Source organism: Eurosta solidaginis, chromosome 3 (genome assembly GCF_040869045.1).
Source record: "Eurosta solidaginis isolate ZX-2024a chromosome 3, ASM4086904v1, whole genome shotgun sequence".
Lineage (NCBI taxonomy): Eukaryota > Metazoa > Arthropoda > Insecta > Diptera > Tephritidae > Eurosta > Eurosta solidaginis.
In genome coordinates this window covers 18,096,331-18,124,077 of record NC_090321.1, presented here as the reverse complement: position 1 = coordinate 18,124,077, position 27,747 = coordinate 18,096,331, and the positions used below count along the sequence as shown (strand labels likewise).

Here is a 27,747-nt window from a genome sequence, read left to right as displayed (position 1 = left end):
GTGGTCGTTCTCCGATTTTGCTACTTTTTATTAAGCACGCATATAGTAATAAGAGTAACGTTCCTGCCAAATGTCATCATAATATCTTCAACGACTGCCAAATTACAGCTTGCAAAACTTCTAAATTACCTTCATTTAAAAGTGGGCGGTGCCACGCCCATTGTCCAAAATTTTACTAGTTTTCTATACTGCGTCATAAGCTCAACTCACCTACCAAGTTTCATCGCTTAATCCGTATTTGGTAATGAATTATCGCACTTTTTCGATTTTTCGAAATTTTCGATATCGAAAAAGTGGGCGTGGTTATTGTCCGATATCGTTCATTTTAAATAGCGATCTGAGATGAGTGCCCAGGAACCAATACCAAATTTCATCAAGATACCTCAAAACTTACTCAAGTTATCGTGTTAACGGACAGACGGACGGACGGACGGACGGACATAGCTCAATCGAATTTTTTTTCGATACTGATGATTTTGATATATGGAAGTCTATATCTATCTCGATTCCTTTATATCTGTACAACGAACCGTTATGCAATCAAAGTTAATATACTCTGTGAGCTCTGCTCAACTGAGTATAAAAATGTGTCACAACAATAACAACTGGTTACCCATTCCTTATATTTTTAGTGTGCCGGTGCGTATGAGTAATAAAATAAAACCATATATGTAGATAGAAACATACATGCAGCATCGAACATAAAAACAGCAGTTGCAGTTTTTATAAAATTTCGTCAATTAAACTCTTCTTTTTTAATTTTCGATATTTTAAGAAAACGTTCCCTGAACTTTGTAACTGAAACTACGCAAACTAATCTCAAAAACAGCGGAAGCATGTGTCACTGATCCAGTTCTGTTCAACGCGTCTAATAATGTTCCCCACAGTTTTGGTTTATAGGTATATAGTATTCATACACACCAAATTGTGTTTAAAAGGAACAGCGGCAAATTCAAATGGCTTAGTGAGTAGAGGCAAATTTTGTTACTTTTCTCTGAGATCGGTTTCCAACCGAAAAGTGGTACCCGCGGCGATATATTTAAATATTTCGTACCAAACCAGTAACTTTTCTTCCTTTATTAGCATATCATGGCCTTGCCGTCACAGCGATTATGTTTTATTGGTTGGACTATATTGATGTCTGCGTGAAGCTTATACAGCTCACTATTAAATCTTCTTCAATACACGCCTCCATGCGAACATAGGTGTTTTTTTTTCTTTTTAAAACAACTTCGAAAAACTATCTGCCTCCCCATATGCGCAAACAAAATTTTTATTTTTAACAAAGCATCTTTTCGCTATGGTATTAATGAATCGAGTATACAGTTTGGTAGCTATTGAGTTGGGAAGCCCGCTGGTACTCATAACTAGTGATACAACGATACGAGTACTGAGTGAGTAGTATCGATACTTTACCAAAAAATACTCGAGTAGTTTGTACTCGATGCTATTTACCAAGTGCTGAGTAAAGTATCTATACTTTACCACGATACTTGCCCCCCCCCCCATACTTTGCCGTGTAGATAGTCCAAAGGTTTAATTAGGTTCAACAAAGTACAGTTAATTAACACGATAACTTGGGGAAATTGTTTAACTCAAGATATCATAGACGATGCGGACGAAGCTGCTAATCCACCTTTCATTCAAACCGACTTTTTGAAAATGTTAGAATGGCAGCCGATTTCTGCACATGGTGGTTAAAGCAAATACTGTGTTTATTATCCAGAATAACAAAAAATTTCTAAAAAGAAAACCTGCTAGCTTGAACCTATTTATAAAAAGCTGGTAACCCAAAATTTTGAAAAAATTTAAAATTTGGAATGCCGAGTAACGTTTTCATTCGATTAAGTTTTTTCATTCATTAATTGTCAAAATTTGAAAAAGTGTAAAAACTTATTCAAAAAATGCCAAAAGAATCATCTAAACGATGTATATTGGAACACGACGACGACATATACGGGAAAAGCAACATATAATTTGGCAAAATTCTTTAAAAATACAACATTAACACACCATTCAAATCATCGAACAATCTAGGGCGAAAACTAAGAACTAACTATAACTCAGAGGATCCGTTTATCAGCCACGGCGTATACAAGCTTACCTGCGGATGCCAGCATAGTTACATAGGACAATCAGGACGGCAAATAAGAACGAGGTTCAGAGAACATATTAGAGATTACAACAAAAAAATACGGAATCCAAACATTATACCCGAGTTTAACTTCGAGAATCACATGGTCGCGAATGAATGTTCCCCAGCAAACATCAATAAACAGTTAGGGTTCTTCACATATAGGCAAAAGGCCGACGTCTCAACGTACTCGAAAACATGGAAATCTACAAACAGAAAACATTCGACGGTAGAATAATAAACGAACAGATAAACACAATTTCTGACACAATATTCGAGCCTTTAAAACTTGTTTACAAGAAACAAAGTAATCGCACAGGTACAACAGAGAAACACACAACAACAAATAAACACAAAACAATTAACACACCAAAACAACAAACCCACAAAGAAGGTCAAACGACTAAAATCACGGATTTTTACCTACCCCAGTCAGCCATACAAATCGATTGGTAAACCACCCTCGGTTCTGAATGAACACACAGCACTTACATATAACTAAATATACACAAGCATCAATTTTGACAATACCTGCCCATGTCCCTACGAACTATAAATACAGGACAAACGACAACAACAGGTCAGAACGAAAATCGACACTGATGATGGCACAACGCCGAAACCGGTTTGGCTCAAAACCAAATTTGACAAGGGATGACGGAAAATCGTTCCAATATACATCATTTATCCACCCTGTCGGAAAATCAACAAAACAAGATAATTCAATAATCTAAACCTTTTTTGTGCTTTCAAATTTGATGCATGAGGAAAAAAACTAACTTTCGACATGCTATATAATCGCAATCCGTTTATATTTCGATCAGTTCTTTTGCACAAGAAGGGTGCATTTCCTGATAACATTTACACTCACAAGGTATGACGGATTTTAAAGATATAAATTTTTTCGAGTGGGAACACGTCACGTGAAAAGCACATATGTGATGGCACATATCTTGGTATATAATGCTTGATTTTGTCCGAGTTTAAGGTTTCTTACTTGTTTTCTACTCAATTTAAAGCAAGTTTACGATCCTATTTAAAAAAATATAAAGTTTCTTTGAAATTGGTAATAAACCCTAAGTAATCACTTGGATCGAGTATAATCGATATCTTTTACTGAGTATGAGTAATATCATTGATTCTTTGATCCGAGTATTTTAAATGAGTACCTTTCTTCAAAACTTCTATCAATACTCATAACCTAACAATTTCACATTTTTGATTTAATTCCCTCTTGATCTAGGTGTGCGATATACATACATATGTAAGAGATGATGTAACAACCATACAAGCTTTATAATCAATACCAGAAAGTATGCAATTCAAGTAAAACGATCGTGCGGAAATTTGAAAATATTTCAGAAAAAATTGCCTGATTTTAGGCGTTCCTGATCACTCAAGCGAATTGGTTGGTCACATATCTAATTAGAGATGCGGCAAAAAATTTGAGCATACGTAAAACAAAAACTTAACAGAATAGCAGAATAGGCTACGCAGTTTTCTCACTTTTGTCTTGAAATATTAATTAAATTTGCTTTGCATTTGGCGCTATTTCATTGTGATTAAAAAATTGCACAGAAATGTCCCCATATCAAAACCTTAGCTATAAAACATTTTATTTTATAAATAAACTAATTAACTACATAGGTACATATATAAATATATAAAAATTTAATATATTCTACGTCTCAAACGTATATTTAAACCATTTAATGACTTTAGCGTTAAAAAGAAACCCAATCGTGTGTCATAAGGATTATTGATCTTATCATTTGGATCAGTTGGATCATGTATGCCTGTGGATAATCCATCCACCGCTGGTAGTATTTCAAAGTGTCGTATTATCTTCGATATGGTAACTTTTAATTCCATCATTGCAAATTTCTGACCTATGAGAAATTTAGAGGAGAAGTTTTACAGAAAATACAATTGTTAAACACCAATCATGTGACATCTCAATATGTAAGTGTTAAGATACCTATACAATTTCGTGGACCAGCGCTAAAAGGTACATATTCATAAGGATTTGAAGTGTTTCGCTTCTCAAAGCGTTCAGGTTTGAATAAATATGGTTGCGGAAAAGTTCGAGGGTTCGTTCCAAGAGTTATAATGCAGCAACCAAGCGCAGTACCAGCGGGAATTTGATGCCCACCTAGAAAATTTCGTAATGTTGAAAGAATTAAATTTCTATAAGTTTAAGGGCCATTTTCTCAAGTTAACCTTAAGGTTTATCCATCCGATAAAACCACTTTTTTGCACAAAAATAAAATAGGTTTTAAAGTTCATATGAGAAAATAGCCCTAAAGATTTTTAAAGTATTTGTAGAGGAATTTTTTTAAATTTTGTTTTTTCAGTATTTTTGCCTATTTAGTACGTAAAAAAAAAACAAAAAAAAAAGTTTCAGGAATCTAATTAATTGGTAGTTTCCAACAAGGTTTCACGAAAACTTATATATAAATTATATATAAAAAAATGCAAGTAATAATAAGATACTACCGATGTGCTTATTAAAACAATCCGAAAATGTTCTCGAAATAGTTAATTACTCCGAAAACAATCGCGAAATAATACCAAAATGACCGGAAAGCCACGCCAGATTAATCACTAAACGGTGCCGAAACTGTCACAAATTATCAAAAAAAAAAAAATCCCTAAATGGCAGAGAGATAGTCTCGAAGTTAGTCTCTAAACCATCCTTCAAATTCTCACAATTTTTCACAAATCATCCCGAAAACAATCGTGAAACTGTTCCAAAATATTTCTGAAACAGAAACTGACAGAAGCAGATCAGAAAACAATCACCACACAAACCTTTGAACTCCTGATCTCGAAATAGTCTAAGACTGGTTCCAAAAACAATCGCGGTATATTACCAAAATTATCATAAAACCTCGCCAGGTTGATCATGAAACGGTCCCGAAAAGTCACAAGTTATCTAAATAAAAAAATATAGAACAAGCCTTGGTGTAGTATCGAAATTTTCTCAAATGTAACCTTAAAACTGTCCTGAAACTGAAATATTCCCGAAATCATCACTGAACAAACCCCGAAACTTCTCCTAAAACTATTTTGTATTTTATTTTGTTCGATTGAGCTCTATTGGAATAATTGAAAATTCTTCTGTGCTACCTTTTATTAAACAGGAACAGCTGTCTTTTGAGGTTTCTTTTGAAGCAACACTTTTTTTCGTGTCAATTTATTCTGAAAACTTACCAATTTCTGTTTCTTCCAATAGCGTTCGTACAATGAATGGCACGCTGGGATATAATCGCAATGACTCCTTTAATATTAAATCCAGATACTTCATATCATTTAATTCTTGAAATGTGGCATTGCGTTTAACGTCATTACCAAAAATTGCTAACTGTTCTTGAAACGCACGATCCTGTATGTGCGGATGTCGAGAAAGTAGATATACCGTAAAACCAAGTGAACTAGCTGTGGTGTCATGACCCTACGTCAAAATGGAAGGAGATAACAAATTATTGTTACTAATAGCTGATGTTTATCAGTTTAGTATTTACACAACAACACACTTACCTCAAAAACAAATGTTGACACTTCCTCAAATATATCTTGAAATGTCAATGGCTTACCTTCCACTTCAGCGGTTAGTAAGTTATCTAAGAACGCCATTTTTGGACGTTTGCCTGTATCGTCAGTCTTTAATGTCGCCGCTTCTTGTTTTTTGATTAAAACGCGTCTTTTATCAATAATCTAATGAATAATACGAAGTTAAGATATTATTTATTATTTGAAAAAGTATTGTTTGCTTTTTGCTGATCAGAAACGCTTGTATTGCACAAATTTTTATTGAAACAACACCTTGACAATTTAGGTACCTCCTACAATTCTAACAATATTTTAATGCAATTATTATTTCATTTGTCAATTGAATTATTATTTGATTCACCTACCGATTAGATAGTATTTTTGATCTATTTATTGATTATTTTATGAGCATTTAATTTTTCCCAGAAAAAAAAGTATTTATGTGTGGGATTAATCAAAAACGAATATAACTCAAGTAATTTTGAAATTGAATTATCAAAAATTTCTCATTAAGCTCAAAAATTGGTATGCTGTTAAAAATAAAATTAATTATTTTATTCGAACTATGGCGATTAATACATTAATTTGCTTTTTAAACTTACTTTTCAGAAATCAAATATACAAATTAATCGATTAATTGAGTAAACAATAGCACTTCCAAAATCGCTTTTCTTTATAAAAACAAACGTTATTACATTTTTTTAATATTTTTAGTTTGATTGCTTACATTTTATTTTGTTACGGTTTTTAATATCTGTATAAGTTATGGGTTTTTGAATATTTGTCCAATTGCTTGGAAAATAATATAAAAAATTTAGTTAGTTATTCAATTGATTTGCTCTTTAAACTTACTTATGATTAATCAAATTTATTTATTATTTTAATTTTTTTGCGTATACATATTTAATTACTTAATCCATTAATTGAGTAATCTACTTTGGATTTATCAAAACTTTCTTCACACATTTCAAATAGAAATTATAAAAATAAAAAAAATAATTTATTTCTAAAATTTATTTATAAGTTTTTTTATTTTTTATCTTTTGCTTATGTAATTGATTTTTTTATTGTTTTTAATATCTGTAGAAAATTTGTATCTGGAAAAAAAAATATTTTTAAGTTTTTTTATTTTTATTTTTTGCCTATAGATGTGTAATTGATTTTTATTCCTTTTTTATTGTTTTCAATATCTGTGGAACATTTATATTTGGAAAAAATTCTTTCATTCCTTTGAAAGATAATTTGAATTTTATGGTATGGAAATAAACCATTAAATGGGTTTCACGAATATAATAAACTAAGACGATAATCATAACGATAAATAACAATTACGATTAATAATCATTACGATAAATAATCATAACGATTAATAATCATAACGATTATTAATCATGACTTAACCAGTCTGTTGACGTGGATCCAAGCACGGGACTGTAATGTGCATGTGTAGGTTGGCCTAATAAAGTTAGTCCTATCATTAAAAAGAGAGGGCTGTATGCTCTAGTCGTCTATTCTGATTGGAAACTGCCTTCAGGCATCACATGCTTTTAAATTAGGCCTTTGCACTGATAGCAAAGGAAGTGCAAGTTGGAGGAGGAACGATCGTGCACGTTTCGGGCTCGTGTCCTGTGCTTGCTAGGTTAAGAGTCTAGCTATTAGGAGCGATACAGCTATAAGTTATAAAAGCGCCAAGTGGGATAGGTCCTCAAAAGCTGCTAGAATTTCCAAGAGGACGGAGTTATTTTATTATATGGGTCCTGGCTTTCGATATGGCTTTTCAAGTTTGTTCCAGTCTGTTCTAATTTATGTGTGTATGTACTTACATATGTATAGTAAAGTGCTTGGTCCGGAAATATTTTTTTTTGTAGCGCAAAATGTTGTTGCAGTTATGCATTTGAGCAACACTACTGCAGACTTACCGCGGAAAGTTCTTTTCGTAGAATTGCCAAAGCTTTTTCCTGTTTGCGATATGCGCTAGTCCAAACGAAAAAGAAATCAAAACGATTAAAAGCGCTAAATATCCGTTGACGCATTACATCACAAATGCTAGAAAAGATGATTCACAAAAAATTATTAAAAAAATATTATATGAAAAATTAAATATATTAGGAATGACGATCTCGCGATCCCTAAGTCCCGAATATTCCGAAATTTTTGAATATAGCGTGTTTGGTAATGATAACTAGTGGTCTTTATTGCACAGAACCTAAATCTGAAAACATATTTTCCAAATAGGTTCAGCTTTTCAAGATATTCGTATCTAAAATTGCGAAAACCCCTTTTTCTGCTTTATCACAGGCCGAGAAAAATCTGAATAAATTTTGTAACCAGGAACAGGACTATACCTTCTCGAAGGTTTCGATGTAGTGAATCCGAATCTGGAGTCAAAACAGTCCCGAAAATACGTTCTTTAGGAACATTTGAGGTCAACTCGTTTCTAGAATTTTTTTTTTAAATCGTTAATCTACTTGAAATTTACGTTCGAATATCACAAAAAGTACTTTTTTCGTATTGAGGATACTCGTTTATTGTAAAATTGATTTTAATCAAACTTGCCACAAAATTACTATAGCGCAGTGTTATCCTTATGCGTTCGCAGCGGAAAATCTAATTTAAAAAAATAAAAACATGAACTACTATAACTTGTGTTTTTGTATTATATCTACATATGCATGTGTTGCAATTTTCGTCTAAAATCATAAAAAAAATTATACGGGCTTAAATTCCAGGCAAAAAGTCCCAAAAATCGTCAACCCTAATATAAGTTATATTATTTACTCAGCAATTGCTGGCACAATAGGCGAGGTGGGTCCTTGTATTGCATTCACTGGTACACCCATGGCGGCTTCTAAACAAATAAAAATACAAATTTTATTATTACTATTTCAAGTGTATGTATATACATGGAATAAAACCTTATCTCGGGTGCTGCTTCGGAAAGGCCCAATTTCTGAAAAGTTCTTAATAACGCCCTATTTAATAATTTGTTTCAAAAGCAGTCTATCGCAGAATTCGGCTTAAGAACGCCGTAACTCAGAATTTGTTTCAAAAACGCCCTATCTGTGCTTCAATACATTTCGACATTAACTGGGGCGATTACGTAACATATCTGAAATAAGATATGAAGTTTTTGAAACAATCTCTGAAAAAGAGTGCTTTTGAAAAATATTCCCATACAGGGTATTTTCATGATGGCACCTGAGATAGGTTGATATTCTACTCAGCTGTCGATATGCAGTCATCTATTGAACTTTATATTACACATTTTAACGCACCACATATAATATCTATTGTTGAGCGCGTTACAACTTCCTGAAAATCGAACATATCTTTTTTCGTCGCATAATTGTTTAGTAGCTCCATAAAACGATCTGTTGTTTCATTCATAATTTTAAGAAAATCTTGTAATATTGCAAAATGGAATGATGGTGTGATCATTTTGCGATGATTAAGCCAATGTTTGCCATTCGCTGTGAGTAGCCCCTGACCCAGCCAAGGCCAAAAGAATTTGTATGGATCATATTTGTATGTAAGTACTGTGCTAGAGAGTACTTGCTGTATAATTGATATTTGAACATTAGTAACATATAGGCCTTATTCATATTATTATAAAAATTTATTTACTCACCTCTGCTACTTTGGGATTTGTGACCATCAAATAAGCTTGCCCGCCTCCATACATACGACTCAATTCATAATTGTACTCATGAGCCCAGCGACGAATTTGAAGTAAATGATCTTTTAGAAAGTAGATAATTTGAATTAATAAAATGTGTACACTTAGTTGCAGGTACTTATTCAAGACTTTGAAGGCATTCCAGTCGTTAGAGGCGACTAAACTCCACAAATTCAAAGGTTTCAGGGGTCAAAAAATCATTCTAAACAGTCGAGCCAGAAGGTGGTGGTACCTGAACGTACCGGATTCATATTCGGCACAGGACTGCTCACATCCGCAACCTTGGGATAGTATTTTGCCTAAACAACAACAGTATCAACACACGTTGAAGACGTCAAGAAGGCGAAATCTTTTGGCTCATAATGTAACGTGATGCTGATGCTGAAACATTTTGGACGTGATGTACCTTACTAAGTAACGAAGGGTTTTCACCTGTCTTTCTTCACGCTTGTCATCTCCAATATATTTATATACAGCAGGGTACAGAAAAATAGCAGCAGCGACTTTATTGAAATTCGTAAATAAAATAAATCTTTTAAACTTTCGATACTTTAAGAAAAAACATATACGAATTTTATAGCTGAAACCAATCTCAAATACGTTTTTCAAAAAATTTAAAACTACGTAAAATTTTGGAAATGGAGTTCTCGGAAAATTTTTGATAATGCAGCTTTTTGGCCCAATCAATTCTATAAAAAAAAAATTTACACTTTATATGGGGGGAAATCTAAAACACACTTTGGAAAAAAAAAATTCAAAAATCAATGATAATTTTGAAAGAATTATAACAAGTAATTTGTTGATTAAAATTAAAAAAGTGTTCATAGTTTTAGTATAATTTTCTCGAATTTTTGATTTTTTTCAAAATCGTTTTTGAGATTGATTTGCATAAGTTTAATTAAAATATTTCTAGTATGTTCTTCTTTGAGTACCGAAAATAAAAAAATAAAATTTAAAAATCTTTGTAATAATTTCCACTAGGTACTATTTTTCTTTCACTATCACGAAACCAAACCCTCGGCAACCTTATTTACGACACGGACGTTGGAAATGTCGGCAATATTGGACGTCCATGTCGATGGTATTACGCTAGCGACTATCCAATACCCAAAAGTACTGGGTATAACGGTCGCTCAGGACTGGCATTTTGGCGAGCCCTCAGCCGCAATTGCAGTTAAAGCAAAGAGCCGTAACAAAATCCTCTAACTAGTCTGACAGCACTCGGGCCAAGGACAAAGAAATGTTCATAGCTACTAATACAGCATCCAATATGGTCGTCGAAAGAAAAAAAAATAAACACTTTGGTAGAAACTGCAGGCCTATGAAAACACCGCGCTCAAAACAACCACGAGATGTGTGTTTTATATCACCAGAGCATCATCTACACATCGAGGCGAGAATTCTGAATACTCAGAAACCTGGGCATCCCAAGGTACGGCCTCCTAGGGACTTAAGGAGCCGTCACCTCAAAACACTACGAACAAATCCGGCACAAAACCATTCAGGCGTATGAACGAACGAACAGGTCCAACCCTGTTGAAAGTGCCAGTTTTCTTGGACTGGATCGCATGGGTGGGGCAAGGCACTGCCACAACAACAACAACACACAAAAAACAAATGCTTAATCAACGGTAAACTGCCCGAACGTTACCGCACATTAGTTTGTCAACTCGTCGACCCTAATCAGTGAAAGAATGCGTCCTACCTAGGGAAACATTGGTAGTTCCTTCTTAACCCAGGCTTAAGTGAAACATTGCAATGGAACAAACTATTCTAACAGAAAATCGTGAATAAGTACTTGGGCGACTTTTCCGAAGAAGCATGGCGAAGTACAGCTAAAATAAAATTAAAAACGAATATCGTCCATTCTTGAAATTCTGGCTTACAAAAACATAGACCGACAGTTTAGTTTAAGGAAAACGTGTAAACAAAACATCAGCTGTTTTTAGAGTATTCACAATGAATTTTCGCCATTTGCTATACCATGGCGAAACCACGAACAGGTGACCGCCGGAAATCAGCTGATTAGTACTTTTTTAATATGATTCAACTTTCGGTGCAGTACGATTTTTATATTAGTCCATCAATTTACAAAAACAAAGTACATGGATTTTGTATTTATATATGTATTTATGTCACCGTGCTGCCACCTTGTAATTGGCCATGGCGGAACTATACAATGTGGCAGCACGGTGCCATATACACATATATAAATACAAATTCTATGTACTTTTTTTTTGTAAATCGATGGACTAATGTCAAAATTGTACTGCGCCGGAAGTTGAATTATATTAAAAAAGTACCAATCAGCTAATTCCTCAATTGAATGTCGAACGCTCATTGAGAGAATCTCGATTTGTATACTTTCATTGTTGCGGTTGCTCAGTAAGTAACGCCAGACATCCCTGCTTCGCGATAACAAAAAAGGAGAGGAACCAAGCCACATATTGTCTTTCTCCACATGTCCCCACCGACTCCGTAGAGACCACCACTTTCTCTGCTTCCGAAGATAGGTGTCGGACCATGTTCATACCATGATACAAACAATGGAGGTAGTTCCATTTAGTGTGAAGTTAGTCACTTGACTTTTGCGGGGACAATGACAATTTCACCAAAAACAAGCAAACAGATTGAAAAATGTTACGAATTTTTCAATTTTGATGGATTTCGTATTAACGGATACGACTAAATTACTTTCATAGTTATTTTAAATAAAAAAGAAAAAGAAAATGAGCCCCATGCCTTGGAAATATTTTAATACGAAATATCAGCCTTGAAAAAAAGGTTTTTAATAAGTTTTCCCAGCTCCCGAACATTTTTTTGGTGGAAGAAACATGAATCGAAGTATGCAAAGCAAGGAAATATAGCCTTCTTAAGTGTTCGTACGTGTGCTCAGAACATTTTGACAAAACATACACGTTTGTCAATTGTTTGCTCAAAGTAGGTCCTTATAAACCGACACCGCAATTTATTGATAAATTGGTTACAAGTCCTCATTTTTTATTTTTTTATTTATTGTATAATTCAAGCATTGCGCTTTAGGAGGGAATTGTTAAACAATTTTTTAGGCAGAACATTACCCTGTAGCTCTGCAGGTTAGACACTAGTTATGAGAGTGGTTTTGCCCGTTGTACCAGGGGTCACCTTGGGGCAGCCCCACCTATACACAGTCTGTGCCCTTTTAGCATTGACATAGATGTGCAGACTTTGAAGGTACACTTTTACTCAACATGCCATGAGAAATATCCACTTTTGGGACATGATAATAGGGCCATGCTAGAACAACAGGATTTTTCGTGTATTTTTTTTATGTCTAGGGATCAAGCTGCCATAAAGATATGACTCATTAACCAATGTACGAGTCGTTATCCACTATTTTTCAATAAAATTGCATGTTTTACTGTATTCTCAATCGATATATGTATATGCACAAAAATCGTGCTAAAGCATATTGTTATTGTCGCAGATGACAATTTCGTTTTCATTCTAAAGGAAATTTCCATCTCGAAAAACCACAATTTCGCCTTAAACAGTAATGGTAAGGCAACGCTTCTGACAAAACAACAAACAAAAATCCCCAAATACGTCAAACAATTCTGAGTGACACTACCTTCTTTTTTGTATCATGGTCCATACCTTCACAAAGGCAGCAAAGGTTTTCTGATTTTATTATTTTCGCTGCTAATGCTGATTGCGATACAGACGAAGCCCTTCACAGTATCGAATTTATACCAGTCAAAATTGACAAGATTGTATGAGAATAACCAATGAAAAACTTTCTAGAATACGAAAAATTTATTTAGCAATTCAATTTTATTTTTATTTTTAACAAAAATTGTTCTCTAGAACCTAACCAACACACAAAACATACCAATACCCTTACAATATTTATGCTGCATGTCGTAAATAGCAACAGATGATTATAATAAAGTAGACCTTTTGTCCCTCATTTTAGTTTAATAATTGCGTCGGTAATTAAACTTTTTAGGAGGGGCTGTGTAAGCAAATGCTGGCCTTGACGCGCTAGGGTTTTTGTTTGCTGGCTCCTCTTTTGGTGGATGTGTGCGTATATATTCAAGTGATCTGAGAATTGCATCAGGAATTGGTGGTGATGTTGGCAAAATATCGCCCTGTGGTTGATATCCATTCTCATCGGCTACATAAGATATTTGCATATGTTCACCTTCAGGTGAAACCCATTGGAAATTACCCTGCATATTTCCATTGGCATCACCAGATTGCGCAGATTGTATACCATTGCTAGTCTCGAGATCATATCTGAAACCATCTGGATGTACTTCGGAATGTAATACTTTAATCTCTGCATGCGCTTCATCGCTCGAAGCGTAGGAGTTAGAGCTGTGACCATGGTTCTGTTTTCCATATACAGGACTACGAATAGCAGCTGTGCTCAAGCCAATGGCGGCAATGAAGACGAGCTAAAAAATTATTGTTTTATAAACATTTCTTTTACACTTCTTTCAAGTTTAACCAAAAAACTTACATATTTGAACATTTTGCTGTACACTGCCTTTTGGAACTTCACGGCTTCAGCAAACTGTTTAAAATGAATATCTTGGAGCTCTCACTGTCATTGCTATTTATACTGCTAAATAGCTCGTGGTTTGTTCAAAAAACAAAGAGTTATACTTTGTGTGCGAAAATTGCCTTATTTTGAGGTCATAGCAAGCAGATTTATGACCATACTAATATTTAGACTTGACATGGCCAAAAATTGACTAATATTTGAAAAGAAAAAAAAAAAACGCTATAAAATAGCTCAACATGTTTGGGTGCATTTCAGCTCATCTTTATATGGATGTGTCATACGTAAACTAGCACCAGGGCCCGTGTCGTGTTATATGATCACGTATCGAAAACCAATTTAACTCAAACGATAAATATGAATATATCGAGCTTTTCTTAAAAATTATAATACACAATGAAAGTAATAAGTATTTGTAGCCACTATTTCACGAATCACCTCAATCCGAATCACCATTTTAGTTCTATTGCGATATAGAAAATTTAATTCGATCACGGATCGTATAACACGAGACGGGCACAGATTTATTTGTCTCTGACGACACTAAGACTTTCAAAACATGGCTCATGGAAAGAACTTAGCACTTAAACTGATATTGTTTTTATAAGCTTTCCGTACAATAGCATGATTTCTGTTTAGAGCATAGGATACTCGTACATCAGAACTAGCGTCGCCAGTAGCATTCTTAAGCATCAAGTGCTTAAGAATTTTATTAAGAACTTTTTTTTCATACAAATTTGCGAACCTATGGGTTTTAAATCGATCCTGTACGGCATCTCCTTAGGCAGACGAATTCGCTTAGCAACTTTTCTTGGCATAAATACACACGAAGAGTTTACCAATTGAACCAATTTCAAAAGTACACACAAACCGGCCCAAACCTAATTTTTCCCAATTGTTTTATTTGGAATTTAGCTTAATACGGCCGAAAATTGGCAAAGAAGGCAACACTGCTTCCCACTCACTTTCTTCGTCACCTCTCTCTCGCTCACTCTCTCTTACGCTGCCTGTCATTGCTATTTTTCCTTTTCCAAATTGTATTACAAAGAAATATTGTTTTCAAAACAGTAGAGTCGCTACCGTTTCCCTGGCAGCTATGAAGCTATCCTTTAAATTTTATTAAATTAGCGCGAGTACATAATTCCCGCGTTTGAGAAGTGAACCCTTCTTTCTCCTATCAGACTTTACCCCATCCTTCTCTATTTTTCCATTGCTCCTTATTGGGGGAGTAAGGGGTCAGAATATTTCCGCGGGTGGTATACCATTCCTAAATGGCGAACAAAATACCAAAAAAGGCTGTCCAATCCTGAAGGGTAATAACTCGAAAAGGAACAATGCGGGCACGTGCATCGTTTGCCTGACACTTCCACGGTCAATAAAAACTGTACCGCGGCGAGCAGCATAAGCTAGCTGAGTTCACCTTCGGAAAAGATGACAATAAAGCATACTTGACGATGCTTAGCAGTCTCTTCTCCGCTTAAGTTGCCAATTAAGCATTTTCTTTGGAGTAAAGCGGTCACTTCAGCCTTCGAAGTAGACAATAATGCAAGTTAGCAATAAAGCTTTCCTTTGGTTCGCTGCCTCTATACTTATGCTAACCTAAACATAAATATTTAAAAAATTCTTCGGTGCAAGGTCAAACAAAAGGTTGAAAACATCTCTTAATTTTTCGGTGTGTTCTGGATGTTAATGGTGATAGAAAATGCTTATCGTTTGTGGATAACAGTTGATGTTGTGAGAGTGGATTTTTGCTCACTCTTCTTTTTGAAATGTTTTGAAACTGTATGGTTGGCACTCAGATTTAGAGTAAATATGATTAGTAGCTGGGATTCCCCTTACTCTACAACGAATGGACCTTTTAGTTCGATGTGACGGACAAATTGTATACACTTCCCTTAATTGTGATGCAGGGAATCCTGGTGCTCAGAAAAGGCTGTTCACATCCCTCAATACCCGTCGACTACCACCACAGCACTACTCCCACCCGCGTTAACACTCTTACTCCTAGCCCCACTCCTACTTCCACTGCAAAACCACTCCCTTTACTAGTGTCGCTCTAACAACAACTAATGCCTCCCTTTCTCTCCCCCCAACTCCCAATCATCTCAATTTTCTCATATATGGAGTGCCCATACACAACGAAAACTCGAAGTAAAAACGAAAACTAATTAGGCGTGATTATTTTCACCACGGCGACTACAAAGCGACATCTGTAAAATTATTTTTACACATGTTCTTATGAGGGTCGTTATTTTTGGCACAACAGAGCAGCACGACAATCAATCACGAATGCCGCTGTCGCCGAATTAAACCTAATTCTATTAATGGCAAGCGACAGAGAGCGGCGTACTTTTAATTTTGCCAATGGCAAAATAGAAGTAAATAACAGATACTATGCATAAGTTAAAATCTTTCTTTTGCACTTTTTTGAACATAATATATTTGTGAAAAATTTTTCCCACCATATGCTATAATTTATATTTGCGGCTGTCGCGCTCAAAGTAATCAAGCATCCAATTGTTATCGTCAAGCTTTGCTTTTTATAAGCTTTTATTTACTTTCACTTTTGTTGTCTGTAATGAAATCTTGCAAGTTAAATTTGATACACTTCCCGGTGTCCGATTGAGCTGAAATTTTGCACACATGTATAACTCCGATGACAATGCAATATTACTTTGTTAGAATTCGATAAATTAATCGATAACACAGTTATCGGTAAAGATTTGTATTTACTTTGGCATAACAGCCTAAGTCCCATACAAACACGCCGGTACCTATCCGTGGAGTGTGATATTTGGACGTGGTGAATCACGTGTCACGCGTGGTGAATCTCATCGCTTGCGAAAAGCGGAGACACAACCCTCTGTTGTATTTCTGTGTATAACCAACATAGCTGAATTTTTAAGGCTGTTTAACCCTGTAATCTTTTCTGTAATTTATTTTGCTTTTGGAAAAATTACCTATTTGAAAAAAGCTGGCTGAAAAATATTGGCATAACAGCTTAAGTTAAATCAAGAATGGAAAATCTTTGGAAAATTTGAGCAGATGTGGCAATTTCGCGCGTCCGTTGAACGAAATATTGACAATCTGCTGATCATCGCTAAGAAATTAGCGACATTCCATCAACTAAGCAGCACTTTAGCAATACTACTGTTATTATTTGGCCGCTCAAACACACAAATATTAATTGTGCATTAAATCTAAAATATACAAATACACCATAATAATTTACACGGCCAAAGCCATAATAATTCACACGGGTCATCAATTCTTTCTCTGATTCAAAATCTGAACTACCAGCGCTACCGTCAACAGCTCAGTGTCATCACTGCCAGTAGCGCCAATAACACCAAACTCATGCCTGACACACAAAAGTCGTTTCACTCAATAGCGCAAGTAAAATGTACTACGCACTCACTACTAAGAAGCGTCAAAAATTCGCTTGGAGTAATTTCGTCAATGAGCTACCATTGAGCTGGCACCGCATTGGCGCTGGCGCCATGCAATTTACATCACTAAAATTGCGCGAATGCCCAGGCTCATGACTTCAATACTTATATTTACAATGCTTTAAACTTTAAATACACCTCTGAAGTTGCTGCGCATAAAATGTGTACTAATAAATTCCAATACGCATTATACGCAGATGTAACTGATATATGTGTTTTTGTTTCACCCCCTATACTTATATTTAAAGCTTTTATAAGAACAAGCTTCTATTACTTGTTAATAAAACGAACTAAAAAGTAAAAAATAAAATTAAAGAAAAAAAAACTTTTTTAAAAATAAGCTTTTATTATTTTGGTTAATAAAATTAACTAAAAAGTAAACAATAAATTGACTCTAAAGAAATATAACACATTATAAGTTCATTGTAAGCTTAAACGATAATTAGGCTTTTTCGTCTGCGACAAAAAAATTCTATATTGTACATAATTATATATTTTTAACATTAAAACTTTACACCTAAATTATTAAATCTTACTGTTTATATCACAGTCCTAATTGTTCTAATAAAAGCGTGTTACATTGCGATAGCAAGAAAAGGAGATTCTAAATGTTCTTAATTATACCATCAAAATTTAACACGTTTTTTATTAGAACAATTAGGACTGTGATATAAACTGTAAGATTTAATAATTTAGGTGTAAAGTTTTAATGTTAAAAATATATAATTATGTACAATATAGAATTTTTTTGTCGCAGACGAAAAAGCCTAATTATCGTTTAAGCTTACAATGAACTTATAAAGTGTTATATTTCTTTAGAGTCAATTTATTGTTTACTTTTTAGTTAATTTTATTAACCAAAATAATAAAAGCTTATTTTTAAAAAAGTTTTTTTTTCTTTAATTTTATTTATGATTGTGATCTGCAGCCGACGTGTTTAATATAATCAGGCCTATTGGTGGCCTTTATTATGTTGTTTGCGCCAATTTATAAATATTTGATTTGCTAAAATGAGCATTTGTGGCCTGTTTTACTGAGTCATCGTCGCTGCGCTCACATCACGAATAATTTTCTGAAGTCACAAAATGGTCACAAAGTCATCAATATGTCACCAAAATCGCAAATGTGGCTGTGATGGTAGGAGTAAAATCATTGTAGTGGAAGTAGCTAAGTCGGTGATTAACGAGCAACGAAACAAGACCTATGCACGCATGTTGCTTAACACTGGAAAAAATATTTATAGCATATTATAAAATTTCTATATTTTATAGTTTGCGTCTTACAAAAAATTTGAAATAAAACATATTGCTACCATTAAACAATTAAAAAATTGTATGCATGAGCGTTTGTTTGCAAAATATGTTTTTTGAAATGTGCATACAATATAAAGCCGATCTTTAGAACTTGACCTCTTGAGATAGAGAGAGAACATGGGAGCTTTCTAGAAAAATAACAAAGTAGGACATGTCCTTATTAGGGTGGTTTTGCAATACATGGTATTTTTTTTCTCCGCAATTTGTATACGCTCACTTCTAGAAATGTTCTACTAGATATAAAAATACAATTGTAAAAGTTTCAGCTCAATCGGAATTCGCCTTCCCGTGCCGAAAGAGCCTGGAAGTTTCACAAAATCCCAATTTTTATCCAAAACTCGAAAATTTTTTCTTTTAACCGCGATAAGATATCCGTATTGCAACAGGTGTATTATTAAAAGAAATAAAATTTAATAGACTTTAAAGTATATAATAACATTTCTTCTCTAAAACTGGACAGTTGACAAGATATTTAACATTTGGTGGACAAAGATTGTTACCTGGTATGGTATTTCGCTGTTCCTCACAATTTCGAAAACAATTTTACGTTTACTGATATCTTAACTTATCCGTAATCAACGGTACTTATTATAACCGAAAAAACTGGAACTTAAGAAATTGTTGTAGTTGTGTATTTTCAGACTTTGATTAATGAATACAATGTTTAACAAAATGGTGAGATGATGGTTGCCATTCTAGAGTTCACATTCGAAGCAAGAATTCATTTTAAAAACAAAAGCTAAAAGGATTAAAAAAATTAAAAAATGTTGAATTTCAATTTCAATCATCGGATACGGGTTGAGAAAGCATACACTATGAAGCATCGGGGTAAAGCCGCCGATAATCCGCCACCACCTGAAGCTAAAATTGGGTCTGCTCCTCGTCTTTTGTAAGAGTGTTATTAAAATCTTGAATTAACTTAACTCCCCTCTCTGCAGTGTCGTTTACTACTTTTATGCTTCTAAAAAAACTTTGAAGTTTCAAAACGTTAAAATACTAGAAAAATACAAGAGATTGGTCAGAAATAAACACATCAACGGAAACATTTTTAAAAACTTCACAGCTTCCTTTTTAGAAACTTGTACTCTCACTATACTTGGGGATCTTTCATCTTCTGTTAAACCCTTGTATGATAAAATATTTTGTGAAATTTTTCCCCTAAGTTCTTTTGAAACATATTTATCGAACAGACTGAAGCAGATCAATTCCGGATTTAGATACCACAAGTGATGCAAATATTTTCCCAATACCTTTCCTGATATACTTCGACTCCTTATGACTCCTTAGGACTCCTTATGTTATATGACAAATGATTTTTCAAAGTGCTAGTTTTCGTGTGGAATTTTTTTTTTCGTATGGCATTTGAAAATGTTTTTTTTTGGTTTACTCTCTTAACGATGTGCTTATTTTTTTATTTTACCAACAAGTTTGACAAATCAGCAACCGCGCCCACAACTCAAATCTTTGTTTAAGAATGAGAAGTGTTGCAGAAAATATTTTATAATCGTTATAAAAAAAAGTTAAAAGATTAAAAAAAAAGTTTTTGGTTTAGTTATTAAAGTGAACCGGTTTTCAGATTTACAAAACAAATATCAACACAAACACAAACTAGTAATCATAATAAAAAAACAATGTTAATCATTCAAATAAATACATATGTATATGCATAGGTATGTTTAGTACTTCAGACAGTTTCCAAAATTTATTAAACATATATTACTGATATAGCCAGGTTAGGTTAGGTTATAGCCATTGTACAGAAATGTTCAACAAAAAGCGACCGCCGTAGTGTGGTGCTCCGCCTACCACAACGAAGATTCTGGATTCAAGTCCCAAGCAAAGTAAAAAATTAAAAAAAGAAAGTATTTTGAAACTGAACTTTCTATGAGGCAAATCCCCCAAGTACTTATTAACTCGTTTTATTGGTGGGTCTATCTTCAACAACCAGTTTTTACGTAGTTTTTTTTCACACGATCTAATGGTAATATATTATTCACACCGAAAAGATGCCACTATCGCTAAAATGCCAAAATGTCGCGTTTTAATTTAATAAAGTTTAATTAATTGCTTGTTTTATAGCACTCAGTACGACAACTAAATCAAACCAAATTTACTAATTAAATAAATCAATTGACAAAATAAAATATCAGCATCTACGTTGAGTAGGTAAGGTTGAACTGGTCTAAGCCACACTTAGACTGAATGGCTGGGCAGGAAAGTGTACATGGAAGACATAAAGAAATACATATATATACACTAGGGTGGCCCTTATTTTCCAAAGTGTTCCGATTCTTGATCTCACTCCCTCAAAATATGCGAATAACTCAAAAACGAATATATACAAAGTTTTAGGCCAATCGAAAAAGATTTAGAGGTGGCGCAAAAAGCTTGAAGTCCTGAAAAATTACGTATTTTTAAAATTTCTTAAATTTGGTCAACCCTACTTCATTTGTTATGGGCGAAACGTAATTTATCGTGTTATTAGCAAGTTCTAGAGATACTTGACTTTCAAATAAATCTAAAACAACAAAAATTGGTCAAATAATAATAGTGATAAAATAAATAATACCTTAAACACGGTGTCATTACTTCAAGAATGCGTATATAATGAGTATACGTAAATGAGTTTGTTTCAAATTTTTTTATTACAAATTCTTTTGAAAATACATTTTTAAAACATATACATATATTTTGTAAAACTTTAGCTGACACGTATATAATATTATATTATTTCCTAGGATCTAATTAAGGATGATTTAGTATGTGATTCAAATTGTTTTTTGTAATCAGTTACAACTTGTAAGAAATATTGTTTTTCTTGTTCGTCATTTGTAAGTAATTTATTATATTCTTCCATTAGCTTTACTCCCCGTTCTGCTGTCTCGTTAACTACTTTTATATTTATAACAGTATCCTAAGCGTTTTTATAAGTTCCTGTATCCCCCCAGTATAGTTGATCTACCTCCATAAATTGAGATGATATCCCAAACCTACCAAAAAATCAATTGTATTTCCTGTTACAAAATCGTGTAGTTTTTTTTCTATGAATTTATTGATTTCACTGGGCCTTAAGTGTAACCTCTTTAAATTTTCTGTTTCCTTGTCGCAGTTGTTTTTTTTTTTTGATTTTTTCCACAATCTTTTTCTTCATGGTACAAGAGACGTCATCATCGAACAATGCCAATACAATACATTCTTTAGACAGGTGCTATAGGTGGTTACAAAATTTTTATTGCAATGTCAAATATTTTTTTATTAACATTTCTGTATTTATAAATTTTTTTAATAACAGATAAGTCTTGAAGAGGTGCTCTATGAGGATTGTTGAGTAAACCCAAAGCTTAACATAGAATTGTATAATAAACGCGCATATACTTGCTATAGAATTCTCTTCATACTCCGTTAGTTTAAACTGTTCACGAAATAAATTGATTTTTAAGCAATACAATGCCTTAGACATCCACCGAGCATGATGAGTGGGCTTTGGTACACGAAACTTTATGCCATCACTTGCTCCTAGACATATAAACGTCAAATTCAATAATTCCCTATAGTCATCTCTTACTATTTTCTTTTTCAACTATTCCTTAGATGGTTTTTTAAAATAGTATCTTTGCTATCGGTTAAAAGTAATTTCAATTCGTTATTTTGTAGCAAATCTCTAAAACTATTTTTGTCGATGTTTTTGCAATTTTCTTGAAATCGCCGAAATAACTGAACGTCCTTACTAGTATTTGCTGGAAAATAACTTCAGCAGAGCTTCATAAATATGATGACGACACGGCAGATACAAAAGTTTTCGCTCAAGTTTTTTTTCTAATAAATTTGCAGCTCCTTTTATAACGTCTGTGTTAACCTATGTCGTATCAAAACAACAGGCCACAATATCATCCTTCAGATCCCATTCAAATAACAGTTCATACAACGTATCAAGTATTCCCGAGCCTGTTGTAGCATACAATTTTGGAGCTCCTATTAACTGTTCGCCATTCCTGTAAGTAACAACAACTGGAAGTCGTTTCAACTTTTCACGACCTGTTATTTCTGGAAGTGGTTTTCCATCCCAATGCAAAGTGCCGCAATTTATCTATTTAAAAAAAACCTACTATTCAAAATTTGTTCATTCAAGAGCAGTATAGTTTTAATAAGAAAACGTCAAAGAAATTTTTTGTAGTTGTTTGCAATTTTAAAATATATATTTTCATTTCTTTATACTTTTTTTAATTTTCTTTCGAAATGCTTGTTGCAAGAACAAGTTGCAGTGCAGGCTTAAATTTGTTGTGGCATCACGCATTTCGAAAGAAAATTTATAAAAAAATATATGTGTATACTTTTTTTAATAAATAAACTTCAAGTTTGGCTTCAATGGATATATGTATTTGTGTATAAAACTGTTTATTTGAGCGTTTTTTACCCGAATACCACGATTCACTGATAAACACATTTGCACAGACTTAATTTACTTTTCGTATTTGTTTGTCGAAAGCAATATATATTTTGCCCTGTAACTCTGTTACTGACCGACCGATTTTGAAGATTGTGGCCATTTTACAAAAGTAAGAAAATACAGATCTTATTATTTTGTGGAAAAGCAGTAAATTTTCGTAGGGTTTAGAAATATGGAAGCCTGAAACACGAAATTGTAAAAATTCGTAATTTTTCAGGATTTCAATCCCTTTGCGCCACCTCTAAATCTTTTTTGATTGGCCTAAATCTTTGTATATATTCGTTTTTGAGCTATTCGCATATTTTTAGGGGGTGAGATCAAGAATCCAAACACTTTTTTCCCCCTCCATACAACGAAGGGCCACCCTAATGTACACATTAATAAATATTGTACTAATTAAGTGCAAACATTTATATGTAATTATAATTTTCGCACCGTTCCACAAATTTATGTAGTGACAAATAATACATCAAACTGATGTGTAAGGTCTTAAATTTAGCAAACAACGTCTTTAAGATTCATTGAGCAACTAACATATCCTAAAGCTTGTAACTTCCTCTTGAACAAAAGATCAATTGACATTATGGCCGTTGACTGACAGTGATCAAAAGATCAATGGACGCTATGGCCGTCGACCTAGAGTCACTCTTGCCAAATTAAAGTAAACGACTGGCATATATCCGATTTGGCTAGTATTTTTCATGCGGAAGTTCTGAGTAATAAAAGAGCTTGTTCGTTCCAGACAGTAAAAGGGTGCATTTTCTCAGATAGCTAGGCAGCACTCAGAATGCTTAACTACCCCATAACTTCATCTAAGACCGTTAGTAGGTCACTTAATGCCGCAGCTGACATCGCTAAAATAATGTTTATATGGGCTCCTGGTCAAGGAACATTGAGCGCCACGAGAATACAGACTAGCTTGCAAAAACTGGGTCACTGTTGGATTCGACGGAGTCGGTCGATATACATAGCAATTTTTAGGAGACAGCGGTATCTTGCTGGTACTACTCTGGCACCTGTAAGGTAACTTGGTCGACTTATGATAGCATCAGAAGAGGGGACCAGCTAAATAGGTCAAGAAAAGAAATCTTTATGATCCACTATGACCTGACACAGGTCGCTTGGCCTGCGCGCTAAGAGAATTGGGATCCCGTTGAACAGCATTTTTTACTACCTTAGTAATGTAATGTGCGGAAAAAAATCAAACACGATATATCTCTGCATTGTAAATGGCGATACGAAAGAAAAGAGAAGAGAAAACAGAGAAAATGGGAAGAAAGAGTAGAGAAAATAAAGAGAACAAGAGGAAAGTGAGAGTAAAAGTTAGAATAAGGGTAATATTTTGAGAAAAATAGTAAGAAGAGCTTAACAGGAAGATTAACATGCCAACCTAATAAAACCGCACTGCGTTTTTTTAGCGCACGCAAACAACCGGCGTTTTTTGCCCTAACCCAAATAAGTATGCGTTACGACAATGTAAAGCACGTCTGCAAACGTCAAATCTAAATGTCACGCAAAACAAAAATTGGAAATCGAGTTAGGTTTTCACGCAGCAAATTCAATTTGGGTTGCTCTCATACAAGTTGTATGTGCATGGGACATTTTTGACAGAAAATGACTTGCGTGCGTTTATATTAGGTTGAGCAGTAAGAATAACAAAAGTGTACTTATAAAGAGTAAAATGTGGAGTTAGACCTAGACAAGAGCAGGAGGAAGAGAAGGAAATAAGAGAGGGAGAAATGGGCTAGACAGGGGAGAGGCAAGAAGACAGATAGAGAAAGTCAGAACATTGTTTGTAGGGTTCGATTATAGGTCTGGGAGTATTCATTTTTGTCTAAGCATATCCAGGGCTAGCCAGAGGTGTTAAGAAAAAAATCTGATAAGCTTTAGATTTCTCGTTTGTCACCACGTGAATCTATAAGATCTGATTATTTGGACATGGCTATTGGGCTATTTATTTTAACACCAGCCGGCTCTTTCTGTCCGATGAGCCTACTTCTTAACGCTTGGTTTACATGAATAAATGTAGGGCCGTATACTGTCTCCGAGATACTTATCCGCATGATTCATGATATTGTTCCAGATAGTCAAGCATCACATTGCCTTTATATTATGTTTTCATATTCCTTAGTAATGAACAATGTGATACTCTAAATATCCAGCTAATCAGTTCCGTTAACTTAAACTTTTTCATATCGTCTCAGGAAAAGGAAATACCACCCACCACAAAAGGAAAGACAGAACATATGGTGTTATTTTACTGCACATTACTTCATATATCAGAAAGGTATTATTGTAGTATCAGTTTATGATACTGAAAAAGTCAATGCTGCAGATCAGTCAAGAAGCAACACTTTAATATATTGCCAAAGGCGACTCCATTTCTTAGTATTGACTTCACCTGTCTGGTTTATTGCATAATGAAAGATACCAATAACTCCGTATTCAGAAAATATTAAAGACACTTTTCTGCATTGTGAATTCAATATAAGGTGTTGTTATCCCAACAGCTGATTGCTTCTTCTTGCTTATTTTCCATACAACGCCTTGTACTACAACATGTCAGTTAATCGGAATCCAAGGCGAATCCAGTACCAGGTGTTTTTATCCCAACAGCTGATTGCTTCTTCTAGATTATTTTCCATACAGCGCCTTTTTACAACAACAAGGCGTATTAAGGACCAGGTGTTGTTATCCCAACAGCTGATTGCTTCTTCTTGCTTATTTTCCATACAACGCCTTGTACTACAACATGTCAGTTAATCAGAATCCAAGGCGAATCCAGTACCAGGTGCTCTTATCCCAACAGCTGATTGCTTCTTCTTGATTATTTTCCATACAACGCCTTGTACTACAACATGTCAGTTAATCGGAATCAATGAACATTTTCTTTTGACTTGACATTCTTCTGCACGGCGAATTGGTTGAATTCGCTTTGCCACCACCTGGTATGGAGTCGCCTTGGTACAACAATATGTTAGTTAATCAAAAACCAAGGCGAATTCAGTACCAGGTGTTGTTTTCCCATCAGCTGATTGCTTCTTCTTGATAATTTTCCATACAAAGCCTTGTACAAAAAAATGTCAGTTAATCGAAATCTGTGAAAATTTTCTTTTGACTTGACATTCTTCTGCACGGCGAATTGATTGAATTCGCTTTGCCACCACCTGGTATAGATTCGCCTTGTCAAAAACAATGAAAATTTTCTTTTAACTTGACATTCTTCTGCACGGCGAATTGGTTGATGCGCTTTGCCACTACATGGCATAGATTCGCCTTGTCTTGTATAGATTCGCCTTGCTTTTCTGTATGCATTTTGTATACATTTGCTAATGAACTGAAAGGGAAAATTAAAAATAAAGTAAATGAAGTGTTCCAGATTAGGTGATGAAAAAAAAAACAAATTTATTTATTGTACAACTCCAGTTATTTTGGAAACATGTTCAACCTGATTTTATTAAAGAACGAAAAAGTCTACAGATGAAACTGCAGTAAACAATAAATTAATTTTACATTAAGTCTTTGCACAAAATCATATATATGCATGCCCATATGAAATCAGTCTGACGTAAACTCATCTTCCCGGTTTTTTGTGTAAATTTAACTTAAAATTCAATCGAGTAAAATATGTCATTATAAAAGGGCTACAGCATTTGACAGACAGTATCACAAACAATTTAGTATTCTTATCATACAGACATAACTGTCTTAACGGATCCTCCAACAAAATGTTTAAATACGTAAGTGAATGATTAGAGCAATGAAAGATTAAACTAAATATTTTTTAATTACCTAAAAACTGTTTTATTTTCTCGCTTTAGGCGTTGATCCTCGCTTTTGTTGCTTACGTCTCCGCTGCTGCTGTTGACAGCAAATCCGATGATGCGCATGCCGAAGTTAAACTTCAAACCGCTAATGTACGCGCTGACGGCTTCGAAACAGCTCTAGAAACTACCAACGGCATACATGCGGTGCGCGCTGGTGATGTACAAGGCAATATTCAAGGCGAATTCTCATGGTTATCACCCGAAGGAAAATTGATAAAGGTGACATACGTTGCTAATGAGCAGGGATATCAACCACATGGTGATTTACTGCCAACACCACCACCAATTCCATTAGAAATCGCAAAGTCCCTGCAATATCTTAGCACTCATCCTCAAAAGGAAGAGAAGAAGAACTAAATTAATATTTAATTCGATTAATGACTGATCAGTGGATTGATTGCATATATGGATTGTGGAGTAGAATGGCGACATAAGTGGTGATAACGGCACAATGTCATAAACGTGTTTATTTCTTCTATTGCAGAACAAGCTCTCCCATTTATTGTCGACATTGTTTTCGTTTTTTTTTTTTATGGTTGTTAGATAAATAAATAAAATAATCCAGCTAATTGGTAAATCACATATTTTTATTTTAATCCCCATGTGTCATGAATTTTGGTTATTAGCAGCCTGGCATTTATAATGAATTTATATGAAATCAGTGAATTTTAATAATAGGTATCATTTCTCAAGCTAAAAAATGGTTTTCATTCTAAAGGGGGGGGGGGGGGGGGGAGGGGGGGCATGACCTCAGGCCAATAATCCTCACAGCTTTCGTGTTAAAACACTTCAGATAATACTTC

The 27,747-nt window shown here is 34.3% G+C and overlaps 3 protein-coding genes across 5 annotated transcripts in view; 1 reads left to right on the top strand and 2 right to left on the bottom strand.

Annotated features, from left to right (window-relative positions):
* Positions 1-3,717: 3,717 nt before the first annotated feature.
* LOC137243394 (probable cytochrome P450 4e1) overlaps positions 3,718-27,747 on the bottom strand; it is a 33,849-nt gene continuing 9,819 nt past the window's right edge. Inside the window, exons 1-9 of one of the 3 annotated variants that reach the window (XM_067771141.1) lie at positions 20,391-20,819; positions 9,315-9,424; positions 8,962-9,241; positions 8,465-8,534; positions 7,606-7,732; positions 5,675-5,851; positions 5,348-5,588; positions 4,113-4,286; positions 3,718-4,023 (exon numbers count right to left, since the gene is read on the bottom strand). In XM_067771141.1, coding sequence (XP_067627242.1) covers positions 3,806-4,023; positions 4,113-4,286; positions 5,348-5,588; positions 5,675-5,851; positions 7,606-7,732; positions 8,465-8,534; positions 8,962-9,241; positions 9,315-9,368 — 1,341 coding nt within the window. In that variant the 5' untranslated portion in view covers positions 9,369-9,424; positions 20,391-20,819 and the 3' untranslated portion in view covers positions 3,718-3,805. Of the gene's footprint in view, positions 4,024-4,112; positions 4,287-5,347; positions 5,589-5,674; positions 5,852-7,605; positions 7,733-8,464; positions 8,535-8,961; positions 9,242-9,314; positions 9,425-19,920; positions 20,096-20,390; positions 20,820-27,747 lie in introns of those variants that run through there. The other 2 variants (XM_067771142.1, XM_067771140.1) reach the window with 2 other exon arrangements.
* On the bottom strand, positions 13,157-14,025 carry LOC137243396 (larval cuticle protein 2-like). The gene is made up of 2 exons (XM_067771143.1): positions 13,867-14,025; positions 13,157-13,801 (listed from the first exon to the last, which is right to left on the bottom strand). The coding sequence occupies exons 1-2, from the start codon at positions 13,876-13,878 to the stop codon at positions 13,319-13,321; spliced, it is 495 nt and encodes a 164-aa protein (XP_067627244.1). The 5' UTR covers positions 13,879-14,025; the 3' UTR covers positions 13,157-13,318.
* LOC137243397 (larval cuticle protein 2-like) lies at positions 26,461-27,566 on the top strand. Its single transcript, XM_067771144.1, has 2 exons — positions 26,461-26,857; positions 26,939-27,566. Exons 1-2 carry the CDS (start codon positions 26,846-26,848, stop codon positions 27,299-27,301), a joined length of 375 nt encoding a protein of 124 aa, XP_067627245.1. The 5' UTR covers positions 26,461-26,845; the 3' UTR covers positions 27,302-27,566.